The sequence below is a fragment of the Protobothrops mucrosquamatus genome, unplaced genomic scaffold, assembly GCF_001527695.2.
Source record: "Protobothrops mucrosquamatus isolate PMUCROS unplaced genomic scaffold, P.Mucros_1.0 scaffold3430, whole genome shotgun sequence".
Taxonomy (NCBI): Eukaryota; Metazoa; Chordata; class Lepidosauria; order Squamata; family Viperidae; genus Protobothrops; species Protobothrops mucrosquamatus.
This window is the reverse complement of record NW_015389410.1, coordinates 50,217-72,491: the sequence shown is the minus strand read 5'-3', so window position 1 is coordinate 72,491 and position 22,275 is coordinate 50,217. Positions and strand designations below refer to the sequence as shown.

General features: G+C 37.5%; 1 protein-coding gene across 1 annotated transcript in view; it reads right to left on the bottom strand.

Moving 5' to 3' along the window:
* The window catches only part of OSBPL5 (oxysterol binding protein like 5), a 55,685-nt gene that overhangs the window by 11,502 nt on the left and 21,908 nt on the right, over window positions 1-22,275 (bottom strand). Inside the window, exons 6-13 of the mRNA XM_015827001.2 lie at window positions 21,106-21,190; window positions 12,295-12,466; window positions 7,555-7,771; window positions 4,448-4,632; window positions 2,380-2,461; window positions 1,340-1,438; window positions 1,146-1,242; window positions 446-544 (exon numbers count right to left, since the gene is read on the bottom strand). Coding sequence (XP_015682487.1) covers window positions 446-544; window positions 1,146-1,242; window positions 1,340-1,438; window positions 2,380-2,461; window positions 4,448-4,632; window positions 7,555-7,771; window positions 12,295-12,466; window positions 21,106-21,190 — 1,036 coding nt within the window. The remainder of the gene's footprint in view (window positions 1-445; window positions 545-1,145; window positions 1,243-1,339; window positions 1,439-2,379; window positions 2,462-4,447; window positions 4,633-7,554; window positions 7,772-12,294; window positions 12,467-21,105; window positions 21,191-22,275) is intronic.

Below are 22,275 nucleotides of genomic sequence, written 5' to 3'. Positions count from 1 at the left end.
AATTTGTACAAGCTCAATTGCACTGCATTTGTATACGTATAGGTAAATCCCCAAACTACTGTGCTTTTTAAAATAATTTTGTAGAAGACATTTCAACAGATGTAATTTCCATTCTACAGAAATGTTAAGGCACAGAAGCTATTTTCTTTTGCACAGTCTTGATGAGTGCATCACATTATTCCAAAGAATTCAGATTTCTTTTTACCATTTTTGCAATAAAGCATAGCTGGTGGGCGCCAAGGCTTTGTATTTTATAGTTTAAAAACAAAACCCCAGACTCCTACCTCATCCTAATTTCCTATATACTATAGCTAGAAAACCTTAAACAGGGATCTTTTAAAGGAAGAAAATGAAATCCAAGACATGAAATGACATACAATTCCACATGAAGCACATACAATTCCCGCGCCCTCCCCCCCACTCCAGAATCCCAGCAATGTCCCACCTTTACAGTGTGCGTATGGCATTGTAATGACATATTCTTCCCCAGAACTTAGAAATGTGAGTTTAGCTTGGCCGTCCAATAATGCTGAAAGCGAATTACCTGTAGAAACAGATGAATACAAATGGCATGACCGTCCTTCTTAAAATTGGACAAGGGAAACAAAAGATAAAACTATCTAGATTCAGGGAAAAAAACAACTTTCTGAAAAGCATCCTTGATGGACATGTTTTTAAGCAGATACAATACACCCGATTTTTTATTATTTTCTTTTAAGGGATGTGTGAGAAGTGACTCTCAATATTTTTTTCCCTCTAAGGACAAATTGCAATATGTCCATGCATACAAAAGAACCTCTACATGTTAAAATTTAGCAATGTGCTTTATTCCTACATACTCTGGCATCAAAGTTGATTTTGGCTTTGGAAAAAAGTGGAAAAGGGGCAAATCAGAGTGGAAAAGGGGCAAAAAAAAGTGGAAAAGGGGCAAATCAGATGTGCCTATCATAATTCTCCAGCTGCATTCACGTTTAATGCTAGCCAGGATTTCTTTTCAATTATGATTTGTTGAACAAGTTGAAATGACCTAGTTGCCCTAAGAGGCGTATTATATATCACACTACATCAAAATCAAGCAAACCACATGGTGGTTTACCAACATGCATGAACTACTAGACCATTATCTGTCTGATCCGATACCTTACCATAAAATTTTGATTTGGCTAGAATGCTGCCAGTAATACAAAACCCATCCTTCCTATTACTGACATGAAAGGCTGATACTGGAGGATGATGAGAAACCTGCAATGGAAGGCAACAAAATAAAAAAGCATGTACAAAGTTTTGCTATATAGCTAAATATCCATAGTGCTGGTATAAAAGGAAGTCTCAGATTTACCTGTTCTGCTATGTAAAATGTGTGACTGTTTGTCTGTGGATGAAACCAACAGCAACGAAAAGTCTCTCCCAAAATGGGATTGTATGGCTTTTTTATTCCCTGGAAGACAGGAATTTAATAATATTATAGACCCACAGTTTATTTTCCCAATGAATGTTCTGAAATGGATTTCTGAACGTGCAACTGATGGGAATGAAAATCACTCATACATTCCTACATCTTCACAACAAAACCTCATGAGGTAAAAGTTGGTCTGAGAGAGAGCATCAGGATCAAATACTGAGTGGAGATAAGAATTGGGTGTCACTGGTCTTGGGTATTACTGGACAATTTAACTGCAGATCTACACAGGTTCTGCAGTCTAACCCCCTTGGAAACATCTTTTTAATACAGATAGTAATGCAGATCTTCCTTCTAGGAAGGTAAGTTGTTTTCTGCTAAGTAGCGGCTCTCTCAAAGATTTCAGACACATATTTTCCACATTCACCTAAGGATAAACCACAGATAATTATTTATCTTCTATATAAAAAGCATGTGCTCCAACTCTGAGCTACCCTTTCACCTTACCATCTAAGGTCATTTATTCTAATACAAGACTTGTTGCTTATGGTCAAAATGGATTTAGATCTATGAGATCAGATGCAGCCTGAGAGCATCATGCACATTCAAGGCCACTTCACACATTTATTATATCTTTCTAGTTTTACTTAGGGTGATTAAATATTCCAATGTCATTTTTATAGACAGAAACCCATCCCAAGAGAGCATAAGTAGACATATTTTTTTAAAATTATAACTCTAAGATGTTTAAATCCAGCTGAATTCCAGATGTAAATTGGATAGGGAAATAAAACTTATTCAGGGGAATTCTTAAGTAAAGAAGTGGTGTTTAAGGACTTCCTTTAAAATGATGGTGATGGTGCCTGGAAAATTCCATGGCCAGTCTCTAATAACATTCTTGAAGATTTTAAATCTTTAATACAGTTCACAATTCTTTTGATCCAATATAAAGAAAGGAACGTTGTAACATACTGTCATACCTTTGGCTTTTTATAAAAGCCTGATAGATACCATCTCAAGATTTGCTTGATTCGACAGTATGGATCTTCTTCAAGAGCAGCTCTGCAGGAAGAATTAAAATGACCATTTCAGTTATTTCTTCATGTGTATGATTTGAGCTGCAGGCTTTATTGGCGCAAAAAGTATTATTTTTATTTTTTTTATTTGTTAAATTTATAGGGTTGGTTGATTATGAGATGGATGGCACATAAATTTAATAAATAAAATAAAAATGATCATGAAGCAAGATTGTATGCAAAGCAATAGAACAAAATAAAACAAAAAATGAAAACAGCAAAATATGGCCAAGTTCAGCTGCCTCTTTCAAATATTCACACTGACAAGTTAAGAGATGAGACTGATCACATTTTCAATGCACAACTACAGAAATCACAGAGGAGTTCTTAGACAGTAAATGTTTAAATGTATGGATACTTCTGAATATCTGAGATTAGATTAGTTCCATAATTAGATAAGAAAGACTGTGGATCAAACCATATGCCCACTTATGCCTGTATTCTGGAACTTATCCTTAATATCCATTTTTCTTTTTTGCAGAATTATTTTTGAATTCTACAAAAAAGAACATTTATAAGTGTTGTCACTGACATTTGTAAGAGATTTGGTAACAGGAATATTGAGATACTTTATTCATTTGCCTCTTAAAATAACCAAATATATATATAAAAAAATCTAGAAACAGAGAACATGAATGCTCACTCTGTTCCTTATAAGCCTGTGCACTTATGTTGCACATTAAACTATTATTTTGATAATGCTTCATTTTTATACAAGAAAATTTATTCCAGGATTTGTGCATAAACTAATTCTTTATATTCCATACAATAGTCATGTTAATAACATTAAATAACAAAACTGAGTATTTTTATTATTTGATGAAGAGCTTGCCAGATTGCCAAAGATTTTAGCATTTTCATATGAGATTTTGAAGTATTTCAAAAATAAGCTCATTGAAATCTCAGGAGATGTAATAAACTACAAGCTATTATCACTTTATTTTTTAAAAAAAATATTCTTTCAACTTGTCAGCGATTTCATGATATCGCTATATGAAAAGGTTGCTAAGTTGGTTGAGAAGGAAGTTAGCTGTGAGGGTTTGCGATAAATACATATTTGGAGCTAAAATATGAGTTACATCTATTATTTTCATTATTTTATTTATTATACATGCATTTTCTATTTATTAATGAACTTGGCATTTTGGTCTTAAAATAGAAATCTTTGATAGGTTTATTGTATTTTTAACTGCTGATAACATAGCAGTATTTGAGACCGTATTTATAAGACTGAATTGTTATTTACTTGTTAATGTTAACCCTTTTCCTCTTTAAAGAAGAAATAGAATACAAATTGTTGATCTTATGTTTTAATGCAGAAAAGAGTCACTATTCCCAAAATATTTCAGACTTCATATTTCTCCATGCTGTTTTTATTTAATGTGTCATAGATATGAATATATTCACTCTAGCAATGGACATATAATTAAGTGCTGATTTATCAATCAACAGCATTGAGGGTATTTGCCCCCTTTTCTCATTGCATTTCCCATTGTTCTTATAAACCACTTTTGTCTAAATATCACTGGGACACATAGCTGGCATGGTTTACTTCCTATGTTATCAGAGACACCTCTTAAATATACAAATACCCCAGTTTTAGCTATTTCACTAAGTCATGTCCAACTCTTTGCGATCCCCATGGACCACAGCATGCTAGGCTCCCATCTGCTCCACTCTATCCAGGAACCTGCCCAAATCCACGTTCATTGCACTGATGACACTATCTAACCATCTCATCTCCTTTGCGTTCCTCCTTCTCTCCTTTTGCCTTCAATCTTTCCCAGCATCAGAGTCTTTTCCAATGAGTCCCCTCTTCTCATTTGGTGACCAAACTATGTGAGTTTCAGCTTCAGTATCTGTCCTTCCAGTCAGGGTTTATTTCCTTTAGGAATTCTAGCCATATGGGTATTCTTGCACATCATTTCACAGATATGCACTTTCCAGTTATAAAGTTGTCGGTGCTACTTACTGGGAAAGTAGATCAGCATGGTAGTAATAATCTGAAAGCTTGTTGAGGAAAGAGCGTGGCTCTAGGATAAAAGTGGGTAAAACCACACGGGACAAATCCATGCCTGGCCGTAGCTGCTTCAGAAGAATCCACATCAAACTCTTATTTTCCTCAGACACAGTTTCGGTTTGAGAGCATTCACCTGTCTGATGAGGAAAACCTTTAGGTAAGATTGAAGCTTTATTAAATGGAAAGCAAGAAATTAAAAGGGACAATTGGCATCATAGTCAAATATGTTCTCCCCCTGTTCTCATATCACTACTGAATAAGAATCTCTCAAAGTGGAAGAGTTAGCATCCTTGAAAGATGCCTCCTGTATTATGACATCAGTTCATAATATAATGTTATCCTTTGTTTATGTGATTTCTTGAATATTCTGCTAACATTTCCATTCATAGATCATCAATCTTCCTCACAAGAATCCAGAAATTGATTTTGAGTGGCTGAACATATAGTGGTAGTCCTCGACTTATGATCACAATGCACCCAGAAGTTTGGTCATAAATTGTGGAGATTAAGGCACGTGATCAAACTTAATTTTATGACTGTTTTTATGAATCATCACAGTCAAGTGAAATATATAGTTGTTAAGTGAACCACATGATAATTAAGTGCATCCAGAAGATCCAGTGGGCACTTTTTCGCCGTCTTCTGCCACAAACTGACCAAAAACGTTGCAAATTGTGGTCACATGACCATGGAATGCTGCAATCAGTTGTAAATGGGAGTTGGTTGCCAAGTGCCCCAAAATGCAATCATGTGATGCCGGGGGAGGGGAAGCAGCAGTCGTAACTTCAAGGATGAGTTCTAAGTAGGGTTTTTTTGAAGTCCATCATAACTACGAACAATTGTTAAGTGACAGACCTTAAGGTGGGAACTATCTATAATCTACAACAGGGGTGTCAAACTGCCGGCCTGCGGGCTGGACGCGCCATCTGGAAACCATGGCCACACCATTGCCGGCAATGGCGAAAAAGCTCCGATAAATTGCACGACGTCATGTGACATCGTGAGTTTGACATGTCTGATCTACAATGTTATGTAAATCCAAGTATCCTCATTTACGATGCTTTTTTTTAACACCAGCCATAAAACTCAACAGAAACACACATTACTGAGGACAGAGTCCAACATTCATAATAAAAGTGAGTTTCTAGAGCAAGAAGATTTGCTAGAAACTGTAACTGAGCAATTTGTTTTATTCACATAAAGTGCTTTAACCTTAGCTGTGACAACAGGGTGGTCACAGGCAAAGCACTTGCTATGGAAAACTTCCAAGACACGTGTCCTAGTCTTCTCTAGAGTTGGACTTCAGCCAGATGTTCTTAAGAACTACTAGACCATTGCTTGGCTACAGATTATGGGATTTGAAATCCAGTTTATCTAAAGGGATCAGGTTGTAGAAGAAGAAGGCTCTTCTTCTACTTTTCTTTACAAAAGAAGGTGAAGTTTTGGATCCAAGCCTGCTTCTAGGAATCATATAACTTCGTGCAAGGAAAGAGCCAGCCTGACTGGAACAATCTTCCACATCTCTCACGCCAATATAGATCTGCAAAATGCTGCTCCCTGAGCAAGTTCACTGCAGTTATTTAGCACTGTGCCAAGCGCCAAACAGCAGAACTCAGTTTGATAATAGGAAACATGTCTGCAATGAGGAATGAAACCCTTCTTTCTCTTATTGATTTTTATTATTTTTATTATTTACCATCCATCTTGATCCACCAAGGATAATGGAAATTTCAGACACAGATGTCTGTAACATTGCTATAAGCTATGATGCAAACGATCTGCCAGCACTTATAGCAGCTACATTTGCATTTTTATTGAGGCATACATCTTGGGTATTCCATACAAACATACATACAGCTCTAAATGGAGTGTAAAATCAAGTCCTTTATGTACAAAAGAAGACTTTAAGATAAATATGTGCCTATTTTTTCCTACTCTAATATGTCACTATTCCACCAATTTAACTGAATTGTTACCACCTTGGGTAATTCGTAAATGAGTGATAAGGAAGTCAACTATCTAATTAAAATACCAGAAGTTTAAACTTGTAGAACAAAGGAATACACACACACACACACACACTGAAAAAAGTGACTTATGACCATTGCAATATCTCCATGGTCACATGATCAAAATTTGGATGCTTGGCAACTGGCATATATTTATGACGGTTGCAGTGTCCCAGGATCGCGTGATCACCTTTTGCAATCGTCTGACAAGCAGTCAATGAGGAAGCTGGAGTCACTTAACAACCATATTACTAACTTAGCAACTGCAGTAATTCACTTAACAACTGTAGCAAGAAAGGTCACAAAATGGGGCAAAACCCACTTGACAGTTGTCTTGCTTAACAACAGAAATTTTGGGCTCAATTGTGGTTGTAAGTCAAGGACTACCTGTAGCTTCCCTATTCTTTTTCACCAGTGTCTGGGGAAATAAATTGATATTAATTTTTAAATTAGTCTACGCTCCCTGCAGACCTTCACTGCCTCGTGCTGTTCTCCAAGTTACACATCCCCTTTCTTCCCCAAGTGGAGTCTCATTCTCTCTCCATGCCAGCGTTTAAATGGTGCTATTTGGAGAAGGAGTGGTATCTGCTCTTCTGGCTCCTTGGTTGAGCAATCGTGTGCAGAATGCCGACGAGGCATGGTGTGAGTGAAGTTGCGCTGAGTGAGGGTACACTGGTGGAGGAGACTTATCTGAACAACTGGCAACCTACCCTGCCTGCTTCCCCATCAACTTTGATTGTTTGAAATCAGCAGGGAAGGTTGGAAATCAGAATCACAAAACCGTCGGATGCTGCAACTATCGCAAGTACAAGCCGTTTACCAAGTGCCCAGATCGTGATCATGTGGCTGCAGGGTGCTGGGATGGCCAGAACTTTGAGAAATGGTCATAACCACCACTCATACAGCACGGTCACTAACTTTGAATGACAGCTGAATGAGTGGTCACTAAATGTAGGATTACCTGGAACATAGAACAATTTTCTGTTGCAAGAGAATGCATTAACGGCAAACACAAGGCAAACAATGTGAGTAGATAGATTGAGTAATTACCTCTCCAAATTCTTCATAGTTCTGTTCCAGGTAGGTCGTCCCTTTCTTTTCCTGAGACAACTCCCCATGGATTTCAGATTGATCGCTCTCACTCTCATTTGTCTTCCGACTATTCTCATGCACTTCACTTTCAGACTCTTCTAAGTTGTCGCGTTCAGATTTGTCCGAAAAAGCATCATTCTCCAAGTGGTGGTTCTCCAGAGCGGAATCATTAAGGCTGAAATAAATAGATGGTTATACTGTTTTAGTTTCAAAACATTTAGACCCTCTGAAGGTGGAAGGTTTATTCAGTCAAGAAGTGGGGCTGAGCATTACAACAAATATGAGAAAAATCTGGCTAAGGGTATCTTATTGTTTTGGTTAATACCACAATGTCGTTCCCCCATCGCACCCCTCCTGGACATTAGCCCTTAACCAAAACCGGAACTGGAACTTTCATCACTAAGCAAGATGGATGTTATGTGAGTTATGCCCAATTTTATGAATTTTTTTAATTGTGGTTGTTAAGTGAATCACCACAGTTGTTAGGCAAATCTGGCTTCTCCCATTGACTTTGCTTGTTGGAAGTTGGCTGGGAACGTCACAAATGGAGATCACTTGAGCCTAAGATCCTGCAACCATCATACATAAATGATCTACTCAAAAGACCAGGGGCCAAAGCCACTCTCATTTGAGAATCTGGGCCATAAGTGAAATTTAATAAATGGTGGCACATGGAAATAAACAAGGCACCAAAAAAACCCACACAAAACAGAACAAGGACCATTTGTGAATGTTAAGCTAAATGTGAAGCTTTCTTTTAGCAACTGTCCATATCTGACCCTCCTTTTCCTCACTGCCATCCCCCCCCACCTTGCTGGACTAGCCCAGCTCTATGGGTTCAAGCTTGATCTGACCATTCCATACCAATATCCAAGTATAAAGAGAACAGAAAATTGTGAATGCTTTATTTAACTCCACTGTTTGCTATGCCAAAGCCAGAAATGAAAAAAGGAGAAAGATTAATCACTCTTGAAAACATACAATTGGTAAAACTGCTTTCATAAAAGCCTCTCCAGAGTCTGAAAAGCTTTGTTATGAAGTGACACACTGATTAAATATAGTATTTCTGACTTTAAGTCAAGCTATATATTTACTGTAGTTCAATGGACCTACATCTATTTATATTAGCTGAGTTGGCCTTTACTTTTGATGCATCTCAGAAAAGAATTACAGTGGATAATGGCTTTGCGTATTTATAGAGGTGCACTCCTAACATTTTCCAGCCAAAAGTTATTGCATCTTCTTAATGGATTTTCTCTGGTCAGAAAAAGAAATAATGGTGGGAAACGTCGTATCTGGACTCTTCCTACTTACCCAACATAAAATATCATGAATAACAACGAACATATATGCACATGAAAACTCTGAGTAGGAGCAGTTTAGAATCTATTCTTTTTTAAAAAAAAATAACAATGTATCTCAATATTAAAAATCAAGTTTAGTATGATTATTTCTGTGTCAAGATTATACAAACTGCATAGCTTAAGGAAAAGTGGAATATTTATGGGCATGTCGGTCAAGGTCATAGACTGATTTACTGCTTTCTGAACATGCAATTAAGATTTTTTTAAAAAAATTCCTACACGTATCGGAGCTTTTTCGCCGTTGCCAGCAATGGGGTGGGCGCGGCTCCGATATGATGAAACCGGCCCACGGGTCGGCAGTTTGACACCCCTGACATATAGTATGTATCTCATTTAAGTTAATATGCCAAACCATCGCTTCTCAGCTTTTCCTGAGATGTAAGAAGGTAACACCTGAGGTTCTCATCCTTTAGATCAGTAGCTCCCAATCTTTTCTATACCCTGTTCCCCTAGAATGCTTCTGATATATTCTCACACCCCTTACAAAAGTTTGAAATAACGGGAACGAATTATGCTTATACAGTATAATTTTGAAAACCCAAGTTTTTCGCACCCCCTGGAATATCGTCTCGCACCCCCGGCTAGTAACCCCTGCTCTAGATGGAGCTGATTCCCACATGAGTTATACGAAAATCCATGGTAAATCTGCATGCTATGCTGAGTAGCAAATCTACATAGATACAGAGGACGTATTTCAGGTCTGCTTTCATAAGCTGGCAGAACAACTTCTGAAATCCAATCCTACTTTAGTTGTCTCTAGTACTATTGACAGGTTTCATAACCAATATTAAGAGAGGAACTGAGTACTTCTAGTTCTTAAGCTATTCATCATTAGAAGGAAAAGTGCTTGCCATTTCCTTGAACATGATATATTTACATTTCTTTTATTTGCAATAGATGACTGATGACTGATTCTTTAGGCTCATAGAAATCTTCTTTGCATCTCACAATAAAGAAAAAATGCTGTATTTGGAATAGAATTACATAGAAATAATAAAATCTTTATCCAGATCCTCCTTATTTATTACTGCTATACAATAAGTTGCTAGAATTTGAAGGAAGCATTTCCCAGAATATGAACACAACACAGAGTATACAGGCACACCCCTATTTCAGAAGATTGTCTCCATGGCAATCTATTGACCATACATCCTTATTTTAGAACTTCCACCTGCTTTGAAATATGGAGCTGGTGACTGCTTAATGGTTAGAGAGGTATTAAGAACCAACAACTTCACTAAAGGAAAACAGATGAATTCTCCTAAGAAAGTGTGTAGTTAATATTTGTTAATATGGGCAACAATATAATAGAAGTGGGGAATGATGTAGCACCCTATGCTACATTATGAAATAAGGTAATTTAGAATAATAAAATAGATGTAGTAAGACTTAATCCAAACTATGAAATCAAAACACTGGAAAGTATCCCTTTATTAGCTGCCAGCAGGATTCTTCATTAATAGGAAACTTTCATTATTAGGGAAATATCCAAACCATTTGGACTGGATGCTATATGGGTGCAATTAATAACAAGCATAGAAGGGGTACATTAATATCCATTTCTCACTCAAAACAGTCTTAACTGAAAGAATGTAATCAGCCAGCACAGTAGTGCAATAAACACTGAGAAGCAAAATGACACAACGATGAACAATTCTTTAAATCATAATGTCTGCTACTCTTCCCTTCAAGACTAGTATAAATAATCTGAAAAAGCATTAAGTGTAATTAAGTGACTTAATAATGAGATCATGTCAACTTAATTAGCTTACTTTCCTAAGGAGATGTTATTTAACAGGAGGATTTATCCCAGCATGATACCTTAAGTGATACATCTAGGATGGTTAGATGTTCTGGAAGATCAACTATCTGAACATACACTTTCTGGATTATGTTGTGAAGGTTTATTTGAATGCTGCAGATATATAGCAAGACCAGACCAAAGACTTGGCAAGGTCAGCATTCAAAGTGGCCAGGCAAGTTACTTCAGTGAACCCAGAAAAAGGAGACAAAAGCCAAAGAAATTACCTACTGTCATTTGCAAGATTCAGAAGAAAGCCACTTTGGTTTTAGACTGATAGCCTTAGCCTCTCCTGATTTATTCCTGAACTGCTTTTATAGCCATCTAAATGAGATCTGGACATTCTACAGCTAGCAGGCCACATCCAGCTGTTTTTGTGCATCCTGTAGCAATGGTCTGGGTGCAGGCAGCATTAGTAGCAGCAGCAGCCCTATTAGTTTGGCCCTCCACAACAGTCCCATTTTTCCGTGTGGCCAAATTAATAATAATAATGACGATAATGATGATGTTGGAAGGGACCTTGGATGTCATCTAGTCCAACCCCCTGCTCAGGCAGAAAACCCTATATCATTTCAGACAAATGGCTGTCCAGTCTCTTCTTAAAAACTTCCAGTGTTGGAGCATTCACAGCTTCTGGAGGCAGGTTGTTCCACTGATTAATTGTTCTAACTATCAGGAAATTTATCCTTAGTTCTAGGTTGCTTTTCTCCTTGATTCGTTTCCATCCGTTGCTTCTTGTCCTACCTTCGGATACTTTGGACAATAGCTTGACTCCCTCTTCTTTAGTGCAGCCCAAGAGATATTGGAACACTGCTATCATGTCACTCCTTGTCCTTCTATTCATTAGACTAGACATACCCAATTCCAGCAACCGTTCCTTATATGTTTTAGCCTCCAGTCCCCTGATCATCTTTGTTGCTCTTCTCTATACTCTTTCTAGAGTCTCAACATCAATTAATTTCCTGATCTAAACATGGCCTTTACCAATTCTTGCTAGCATCAGCAATGCAGACATAGGAAATGGTGGATAAATACACAATCCGGAACTGATTCCAAAGCAGCAGGTTGATGGTATGTTCAAACATTATTACAGAAAATATAATACCAAAAATGTAAGAAAGCATATTGTTTTAGATGACCATATGTTTCATTCAAGTCCTAGTACCAGAAGCAATTTTATTAGTGGAAGAAATTAAGTGGATTCCACTTAAGGTTACAAATATATGCATTCTTTGCTAGAAGAGTCAGTGTTGAATATACATGAATAACATTTTGGTGCAACTTGCTGAAAATTTCCCAAAAGAAAATTCTGGAAATTTATAATATGGAAAAGCAGCTATGCAGTTGACTTCGCTATCCCAAGTTTATCCTATTCATCCTTTCATTTTTCTTTTTCACAAGGAAAAAAATCACTCTACTATAGTTTGACCAATCAGACAAGAGATAACAGTGGACCAATGGAAAAAAAACCCTTCCATGTAGGAAGCATTTCCAAATTCAGCATATATACAGTTGAAAGAAGCTCATTCTTACTGGAAAAATTCCTGATCTGAGACTGTAGCTGTGTGAAGCAAGCTATATAGACCAGCGTGTGAAGAATCATTGGAGCAATTCAGATCTCCATCCTTCGCTTGCTTAGAAGCACTTAGCCTAAAGAGGCTGGAGCAGCGCAAGGCCAATTCCAGGGCATCTAACCAGCATCGACCTATAAAACAGAAGCAAAGCAGTCAAACTAGGCAATGCAAAAATGTTTCCAATTTCACACTGGCAACACCGAACCAATGAAAATTTAGCCTTTTTTTCCCCCTTTAAAGCAGGGGTCCCGAACCCCCGGTCCGTGGACCAGTACTGGGCCGCGGCATGCCAGTAACCGGTCCGCACAAACAAGCAAAGCCACATCCACGAGATCCAGGCAGCACACAAAACCACGCAACTTCCAGTCCATGGAAAAACCTCTCTCCATGGAACCGGTCCCTGGTGTCCAAAAGGTTGAGGGCCTCTGCTTTAAAGAAAATGTGATGAATAACACTCTTATCAACAAAGAATAAAAATGGAGGTCCAACATAAGTCTCCACCAGTGAACACCGAGAGCAAATATTCAATTCATATCATTAAAAAATTAAGCTAAACCATACCAAAACCAAGAGTTGAAAAAAAAGGATACGGGCAGAGAGAAAAAGCTGTGATATCAGTTCTGTAAGTAAAAGTACTGCCACCAGGCTTTGTTTAGTCTGCATCAAAATTCCTCAACTTGTTTTGAGTCATAAAAGAAGTCTAAAAATATCTTGCAATTAATGGCAAAAGTAGAATAAGGATAATGACATGGAGCACACTGTATGCTAGCTAAGAGCCAAGTCTCGCAGAAAGATTAAGAAATTCTAGATTTACCTCCAGAAGAACAAATCAGTTTTTTTTTAAAGAAATGTAACAAAATTGAAAAATTTCTGGGATATATACATATGAGTATAAAGTTGGCATTTAAACTTGACTATTTCTATTTTTAAAGTGGCACATTTTGCATGTGGAAAAACCCAGAATTAGTACTCAAATTATATAGGAGATATCCATCAAACTTAATGTTGATGGTGCATTATAAAAATTTTTTAACACTCTCCTGAGAATGGATTCTTACCACAGCTCTGGTTTCATGATATATTTAATACTTTAGACCAGGGGTGTCAAACAGTCAGCCTGTGGGCCGGTTGCATCATGCGGAGGCCGCACCCACCCCAGCTATGCAAAAAAAAAAGTTGCAATATGTCGCAACATGTCATGTGACGTGGGGAGTTTGACACCCATGCTTTAGAAGTACATGCACCTTGGAAGGTGTGGGTAGAATAAAAAAACCAATAAAAATGAAGATTACCTAGTTCCCGGTCATAATTTCTTAGTAAGAAAGACAGGAAAAAGTATTCAATCCAGCTGCTGGATAAAAAAAGCTACACAGATGGCCAACTACCTGGCTCAGTGACATAAATAAGGCCAGAACAGGAAAAAAAAAACAAATGGAAAAAGCAGAAGCTGAGATAATTAATGATCAATCTCAACCTCATGAGGATTAAGCAGCATGGAGGACAGAACAGGAAGGAACATTTAAGTTCAAGTCTCTCAAGACAAGACAAAGCAGCCTATTTTGTCCTTCTGCTGCTACTTGTCCAGTCTTGCCACAAATAACTCTTTATTTGAAGGCCTTCCAGGCCTCTGGGGCAAATTGGGAGAAGGATTGCTCAAACTCTCCTAATAGGAGTGTTCTTTCTGTCTCCATATCTTGGTGTCCCAGCTCTGATTCAAAGTAAGGTTGAGTTGAGAAAAGGTAGTTTATATGCAGCAGTACCATCTTGTCTCCTATAGATGGAGCTGTATCTCTAGTATAACAATAACTACCTGTAGTATTTTAGGATTATTTATTGATTTGATTATAATTCCAATTGGCCAAAAACAATAGTACCTTTCAACCTGTTCATGATCATTATTCTGGCATAAAGTTACACTGGCAGTACTCCAGTGTTCACTAAACTTTGCTAGTTTTTAAATACCATGAAACTCCTCGGTAGGAAAATCACTGCTTAGTATTTGGAGCTATTATTAAAGGTATCAATATTTTAATTTTAGAAATGAGATTTCCTCAAGGTGAGTTCATGTTTCAATAGGACACTGTTTTCAGTATCCCTATTGAAGAATTGTATCCTGCTTATTTTATGTGTACAAATTTGTGTATATTTTGAAATATTGTACATATATTAATACTTAAAATAGGCTGATTGAATAGTTGGCCTTTGAGAATGTTCGGCAAAATTCTTTTATTTATAACAGTAAGACTGTTTGTGGTATCCATGTTTTTTCTAAGTATCTGTACAATATAACTCTATCATGCCTTTTTGCCTCACAACAGTACAAATGGATGAAAACAAATATGCAAAGTTGGCCTCTGTTAATCTGGTGAAATGTAAAATGTAATGTGAAATAATGACACAGTTGAGAATACACAAGTATATCTATGGTACAGTTTCTTAAAAATAAAGAAGACACAAGCTTACAGAACAAGTTTTAATTGTAAACTACAGCTGAAAAAAGAGAACATTTGTTATGGTTCCTGCAAAGCTGTCTGAAGCCAAGCAATTTCTATTTGTTCAAAAACAACAACTGTGCACTAACAGCTCTAATTTTTCTATGAACATTGAACAGAATTTCTGGATTTTTCAGAAATATACTCTGTTCAATTGAGATCTATTTCTGCTTTATCGTTGTTTGATAAATGGATAATTATCCATTTATCAAAATACCATTTTCTTATATTTGCTATTAAGCAAAATCCTCCAGAAACAGGAGATGATGATGATTTATTGGGTCCTTCTAGCACACCCAACATAAAAACAATTGTATTAACTAAAGCCTAGTTAATATCCAGTATATCTCCTGGTAACTTCATGGACATGTCTCTGTAGTTTTCTTGATAACAGCATGGAAATGGATTGTTGTTATCTTCTTCTCTAGGATACAGCAGCCTTACTCCAGTGGAGATAAGATGAGGATAAGCTGATATCTGTTATCTGACAATGTCTCCAGATCATGCTGAGGTACAACTTTCAGCATTAGTCATGATGGGCTACACTAGTTGCATATGCTGAGATTTATAATTCAGCAACCTCTCAGAATCACTCGTTACCCATATTTCTATAGGATGGATTGCATAATTTACTTTTTCTGGACATGGTATAGAACAAAACCAGTATCTGAACAAACATACATACACACACACAAACAAACACAGAGAGAGAGAGAGAGAGAGAGAGGGAGAGAGAGGGAGAGAGAGAGAGAGAGACAGAAACAGACAGACAGAGACAAAGACAGAGAAGAGAGACAGAGAAAAAATATGTGTGTATGTGTGCATGCAGACACATGTCATGGCACACATGTGCCAGGTACCCCATATTTTTCAGAATAATGCATGGTAATGGCATCAGCAACATAAGTAACAAATAGCAGTAGTTCACAAAGCAACGAATGTAGAAAATCTTGTATAGAATTTAATGGCTGAAGACAATACAGTTTCAGATCCACAGGTTCGGCCTCACAATTCTTTCTCCAATACATTTTTCATTGTGATTTAAGACAGGGATTTTCAACCAGTGGTATGGATACCACCTGTGGTACATTGGCACCTGGCAGGTGGCACGCGACCATCCTAGAAAAGTGGTAGCAGGGGAGGGGAATGAGCTGAACCGGTGGCCGCACAAGCCTGTGCGAGAGATGGCTGGAGCTGCAGGGCTGTCAGGGCTGGAGCTCGGCGCTGATCCTGGTGCTTCTGCTGAGCCCTGAAGAAGCACCAATCAGCTGGAAAGCAGCACTGATTCTGGCGCTTCTGCTGAGCCCAGAAGAAGTGCCGATCAGCTGGAATGTTGCAGCATCTCCAGGGTCTTGTGATTTACATTCAGATGCTTGGCAACTGATTCATATTTATGACGGTCACAGTGTCCCAGGGTCATGTGAAGTGACCAAAACCTGCTGCAACCACCCAGCAGATGGGGGGAATAAAAACCAAACACCCCCCCACCCCACCCCAGCTGCCAATCCTCAACAGAAATGCTCACAACAATGAAAACCTCGGACAGGAGGAAGAGCGAGGCCGGCCGGGCAGGCAGGTGTCTTGCTCGCCTGTGGCTTGGGGGGCACTTTTTTCAGTGCCATTGTAACTTCGAACAGTCACTAAACAAACTGTTGTAAGTCGAGGACTACCTGTACTTTATCATTTTTCTTTTTCTTTTTTTTTTTTTGGTCATCAAGTTTTTGACACCTTGCTAGGCTACTGGTGGTACTCGGATATTGCCATATCCTAAAAGTGGTACAATGGGTGAAAAGGTTGAAAAGCCCTGATTTAAGAGACCCAAGGATCCAAAACTTTGCTGAATCATAAAAGTAAACTTAAGACTGCAAGCATATGTCCATGATTACTTTCTTGAGAGCAATTTCTACTGGGAATCAATTTGGAATAAAATGGATAGGATTGTGCTATATGTTGGTCTTAACGTACTCTCTTTTACCCATTTAACATATCTCACATCTGAATGGACAATGTCTTTTATATATTGTTGGATTGCAGTTCCATGCTGTGTCATCTATTGAGAAATGGAGTTGAGTAATACTACTTATACCTATCAAAGTGTGATTATCTATGCAGTAACAAGAAGCCGTAAAATGACATAAAATACTCATGGAGTAAAGAGAGCTGATGGCTTAGAGAAAGGGAGCAAACCTTTGGCAACTGTGTGGTTTTTAAAAAGTGTGTTGTTAGACTGAAGGGAAAGACAAGACAGAAATTTGAAAACAATTGTATATCACTCAATCTGCCACTTCATAGAAAAATTCAGTTTCTATTATGAAGGGGAAGTTTCAAGGACACGGAGGTCCAACTAGGGACATAAATAAAAACAGCTGCTTTTTTATTTCCTAAGTTTTATTATACCCAACTCCTAACAAGTGAAGATGAAGCCTTTAGGCTACTGGCAGTAAGACAGGTTGACCCAATCTATCTTAGTCAAAGAAGAATTATACGACTAATTATTTCACTTTTTTTCCCACAGTGGCATTAGGATGAAAGTCCTTAGGGGGAAAAAACCTGCATCTAGTTTCCTCTGGCAAAGTTACCAAGAATTATGAAGTACCTTGATTTTGTAATTCAAGATAAAACAGAAGAGCTGTTAAATGATCCAGAAGGAGATAAGAGCTTTTAAGATTTAATTTGATAGGCAGCCACTGGAGCTACTCAATTGCCCCAAAAGCCTGAGGGACTGGTTGGTTTTCATTTCTTTTTCATGGGCAGACTTGGGTGCAATATTTGAAATACCTTGTCATTCTATGCACTATTATCCTTCCAAAATTAATTATGCCTTGTAGCTATCTTGGGAAGACAAACAAAACAGAATTTAAAGTACCAGTAGAAAAGTATTTGGTAGTTTTCCTCACAAGATTTAGCGTAGTAATTAAAAAAAAGAAAAAGTTTGAAAACCCTGTTTGTCTCCAAACATTTTATATTCATTTTTGCTATACTAAAAAGGCATTTTCCATCTCTAATTAATCGAAGTCTTAGAAAATCCTCTAGGAGTTCAGTATTTCCAAAGGATGGGAGCTCAGTGTCCCTATTTAGAAGAGTTTGGAAACTGACTTATATAATGACTGAGGGTGGAATCAGAGTAAGTCAGCTGATCTTGACCCACGCCTTATAAAAGAGTCTCTGGTTGGAGAAAGAAAGATTATATCAAGGAAGAAAAATAATCTGTCAAAAATAGAAGGAACAGATAATCCTGCCTACTTCACTCCACATCTACCCTGAGGGTCCAGTTTCCTAGTGAATTATTAAGCAATTTGTGCCCCTTTGGGTCATCATTTCAGAGATATTTCCTTACTACCGGTAGATTCCTCAGTGCCTTCAACAAGGCAGAACTTCTAACGTGCTGCCCTCATTGGAAAAGTTGGGATAAATTCAGAGATGTATCTGCCTTGAAAATAGTCTGTGTTGAATTGTATAGCACAGTCAAACATCAGGAAACATTTTATGACATTTTGTACTATGTCACAAATTGCTGTATGATCATGTTTGTCATAAAAGGTTTTATAAAAATTTTCCAAATTTCAGTTCCATGGGAATCTTGGGTCCCAGGATTTTGGACACAATTTGTAATTTAGCTCATTTAAGGTACCTTGGTTCAAAAGATTTTGCCCTAGGGTGCACCATTTTGCCCAGTTAAAGATTACAGGAATCAGTGTTTTAGGAATAGATAGATTCTTGAAAGCTAAACTATTGAGTACATTTCTTACATACAAGTAGTTCTCACTTAACTATCATAAATGGGACCAGAGTCTTGGTCAATGAGCGAAGCAGTTGTTAAGCAAGACATCGCGTCGTGACAGCTCCATGCAACCGTTTTCATTAAGTGATTGCATGGAGTTCCAGATAAAGAGTGCAGGGATATCTTTGGAGGATGGAGAAGACCCTAGGAGGTCCACTCAGGAGCTGAAAATCCAAGCAGGATTTTCAGCCCTGACAGGAAGACATTCACACATGGTCTGCACTAGGCTTCCTAGGACTTCTGACCCCCTGCCTGAGGCTCTTGTTACCTTCTCTGCTGCCTTTCCACTCAAGAGCTGAAAAATCCTACTTGGATTTTCAGAACTCAAATCATCAGGATTTAAGCTATGTTCCTGCAGCCAGTGGGAGGATTTCAATTCCCCTCCACACGCAGAAAGGAACACCTTTACTGGGGTGCAGGAATGGAGCTCAGATCTTCAGGATCTGAACTCCATTTTTCCACTCTGCCAAAGAAGTTCAGCTCCCCTCAGCAGGCAGCTTTTTCAGCCAGATCTTCAAGATGAGAAGGAGTCCTCTCGGCAGGGAGCAACAGCTCGCAACCTTCCCTGCCAGCTTCCTTATTGACTTTATGGAGAAGCTGGCAAAGAAGATTACAAATGGCAATCATATAATTACGGGGCACTTGGCAACCAGCTGTAAGTGGGAACAGGTTACCAATCACTCAAATCATGTGGGGAGTGACAGCTTGACATTTTAAAAAGGTTGTAAGTGCTTTACAAGAGGCTATTGTAACTTTGAATGGTTGTTAAATGAGCAGTCATAACTTGAGGAATACCAGTACTCTGTGATTTGGGAGGACTTCCCATTTAGTTCAATAAGACATTTTGGTATCAGCATGCAGGGAGCTATGCTGCTAACTGACAACAGAAATATAGCCCAACCTATCATATGTAACAAAATAAAAATCTGATTTTAGGTCAATACATATATGGTTCAGTTGGCATTCTGATTATAAAATTGAAAGCCAATAAAATAAAAATCATATTAGTTCACTTGAGTGATCTAAAAGACAATTGACAATTGGAAGGAGAGCATTTTGATTTTTTTTTCTGAACTGTGAAATGTTACAGGAAATGAAGATCTCTTCGTTATAAAAAAAAAAGCACTGGCTTAGAAAATTATAAACATTAGAGATTAAATGGATAATCACAGAAGAAACACTGCTTGATTCAAGGCATTGATGAAAAATTTAGCAAATGTCTTTGAATTATAATAGTCTCTTTGCAAAAATGTTACCATTCCACATTTATGGTTTTCAGTTTACAGAAAAATACACTTGTAAATGTATTTATTAGACCACTAACTGAATATGGAATTATATTTCATCAAGAACAATTAAAAGTTTACTTACAGGTAATATTTCATATGTCAAACAATTCAAACAGAATATAGTAATATATTTTGATTGATCTCATAATGTAAACTATTTAAAAAATGTAACAAAAAAGGTTGTGGACCAAAGCAGGTTCTACAATGGAACCTCCTTCACATGAATCAGAGCAAAGACAGTATTTTTCTAAAATACAGTTTGTGCTCAATGGCACCCAAACTAGGTAAATTGAAAAAAGCACTGTATTTAATGCATGAACACAAATCAAACGCTAAAATAAAATTTGTTAATTGTACAAGACGTAGAAGTTGTTTGCAGCCATCTTATCGTCCCCTGGCTGTTTACTCCAAATTCAGCCTTTTTAAATGTTTGTGGCTGTACACAATAATCAAATTTAAAAACAAAATAATTAGTGCATGCTTTCATATACTTGAACTTCCATTCCTTTGCATTTTGAAACACCTGTTGTTTAGCAGTACAATGAAACCATGATCTCTCTGAATAACAATTGTAAAAAAAGGCAGCGGAAAAATATATATTGCAGGGTATTAATGCCACTTTAACACTGACTAGCTAAAAGCGTATCGCATAAATCAAAATAAATGTCACAACACAGGGAAAAACACTTGAGTAGATCCAGGCTCTCACTGAAAAGTTGCTTTTGAAAGAACTTATACTGGCAAAGAAAAGAATTATGGTTTGCATATGATGCACAATGATAGTAAGTTGTGGGTTAACAAAATCTCCCTTTGTAATAAGGAATCATAAAATCTGATATTTATGGCATAGCAAATATTAACATTTTCTGTTCTCTATGATGGGCAGCCAGTGAAGTGGAATGAAGGGTGGGAAATGGTAACAGAATGTGGCTGGTTCTTTTTCCTGTTTTAGACGTACATGTAAAAATGCACTTCAGCTGCATTCACCCATCTTCCAACTTAGACAACACAAAGCTTGTGTCTGTTGCAACCTAGAAGTCCTTTGAATCCCAGTGTAACCTACTTACAACAAAGTTATTAATTTTATTCATCTTTCAAAATTACAACTGCTTGAATATCTTGGAGATTTCAATGTAATTGCAAATCTTTCATGGGTTGTGGGAAGGTGATAAATTACACCAGGCAACAAAGAAAAAAATAAAACTCACCATCTGATTCAGAAGCTGCCCTGAAGATCAAGTAGCTGCTTGGAAGAGGCTGAGTGATTGATCCTACATTTTCTCCCTTTGGACCCTGGAACAATTTGTGAAATGAAAAGAAACTTTCTTTACCATGAGATCTGTATTTCAATGTTATCTTCTTTACTTGGCATTTGCAATGTTATTGTTTTTCAGTTTCAAGCAAGTGAAAATTATACAATCATCTTTTGTCTGTTAGCTGGAACAACAAGTTTAAAATAACTAAAACAGATAAATTCCGACATCTGGGAAAAAATGGTTGCTATTTTTTAAAATTGATAATTAGTATATCGTCAGACATGCCTATTATATTTAAAATGGAGCAGTGACTAAGATCTTATTGGGAAATGATCAGACAATCACAAAATGGAATTAACTAAGGTTAAAATTATTGGCAAAATACAGTAGGATTAGATCCTTGCTTTGCACATATTCGTATCACTGCAATATATCCAAATTTAACTATTTTTATATAATAAAATATGAAACCAGCTGCTCATGTCTCTATACAAAGATAAAAATAGTTTTAAATGTAAATGCCCATTCCCTTTTGCAACACACACAAACCTATAGCAGCAGATATTCATAAAACCTGTTCAGTGAAAGTCACATACCTTGCATGAACATAAATTTCACGTGATCGTGATCTGGATGTCTTAGCACCTGACTTGTGATTACAACATTGAAGAATGCCCTAGACCGGGTCCCCAACTCATAGGCCACGGCTCACCTCCGGGCCTTGAGCTGGCAGGTGAGCTCATGTATCCCCATTTACATGAAGGGCAGGGGACTGTGTGTACTCCATTTGCACGAGTGGCATGTACGTGTGCCCACCACTCATGCGGAACCATCCCCTCTTTCCCACACCCCAGATGGTCTGCAAAGCCAAAAGGTGGGGGAACTCTGCCCTAGACACATGATTGCCATTTGTGACCTTCAGTTTCTGGCAATCAAAGTCAAAGAAGGTCATAAATCGTAACCACACATCTACATTTAACAACCTGCAGTGATTTGCTTAATAATAGCAACTGAAAGTACAAGTACTTTTTCACTTATAATAGTTCATTTAATGATGGTTCAAAGTTACAAAGGCCATAAAAAAATGATTTACATGACTTCTGGTTTGTGTTGCGGCGAGAC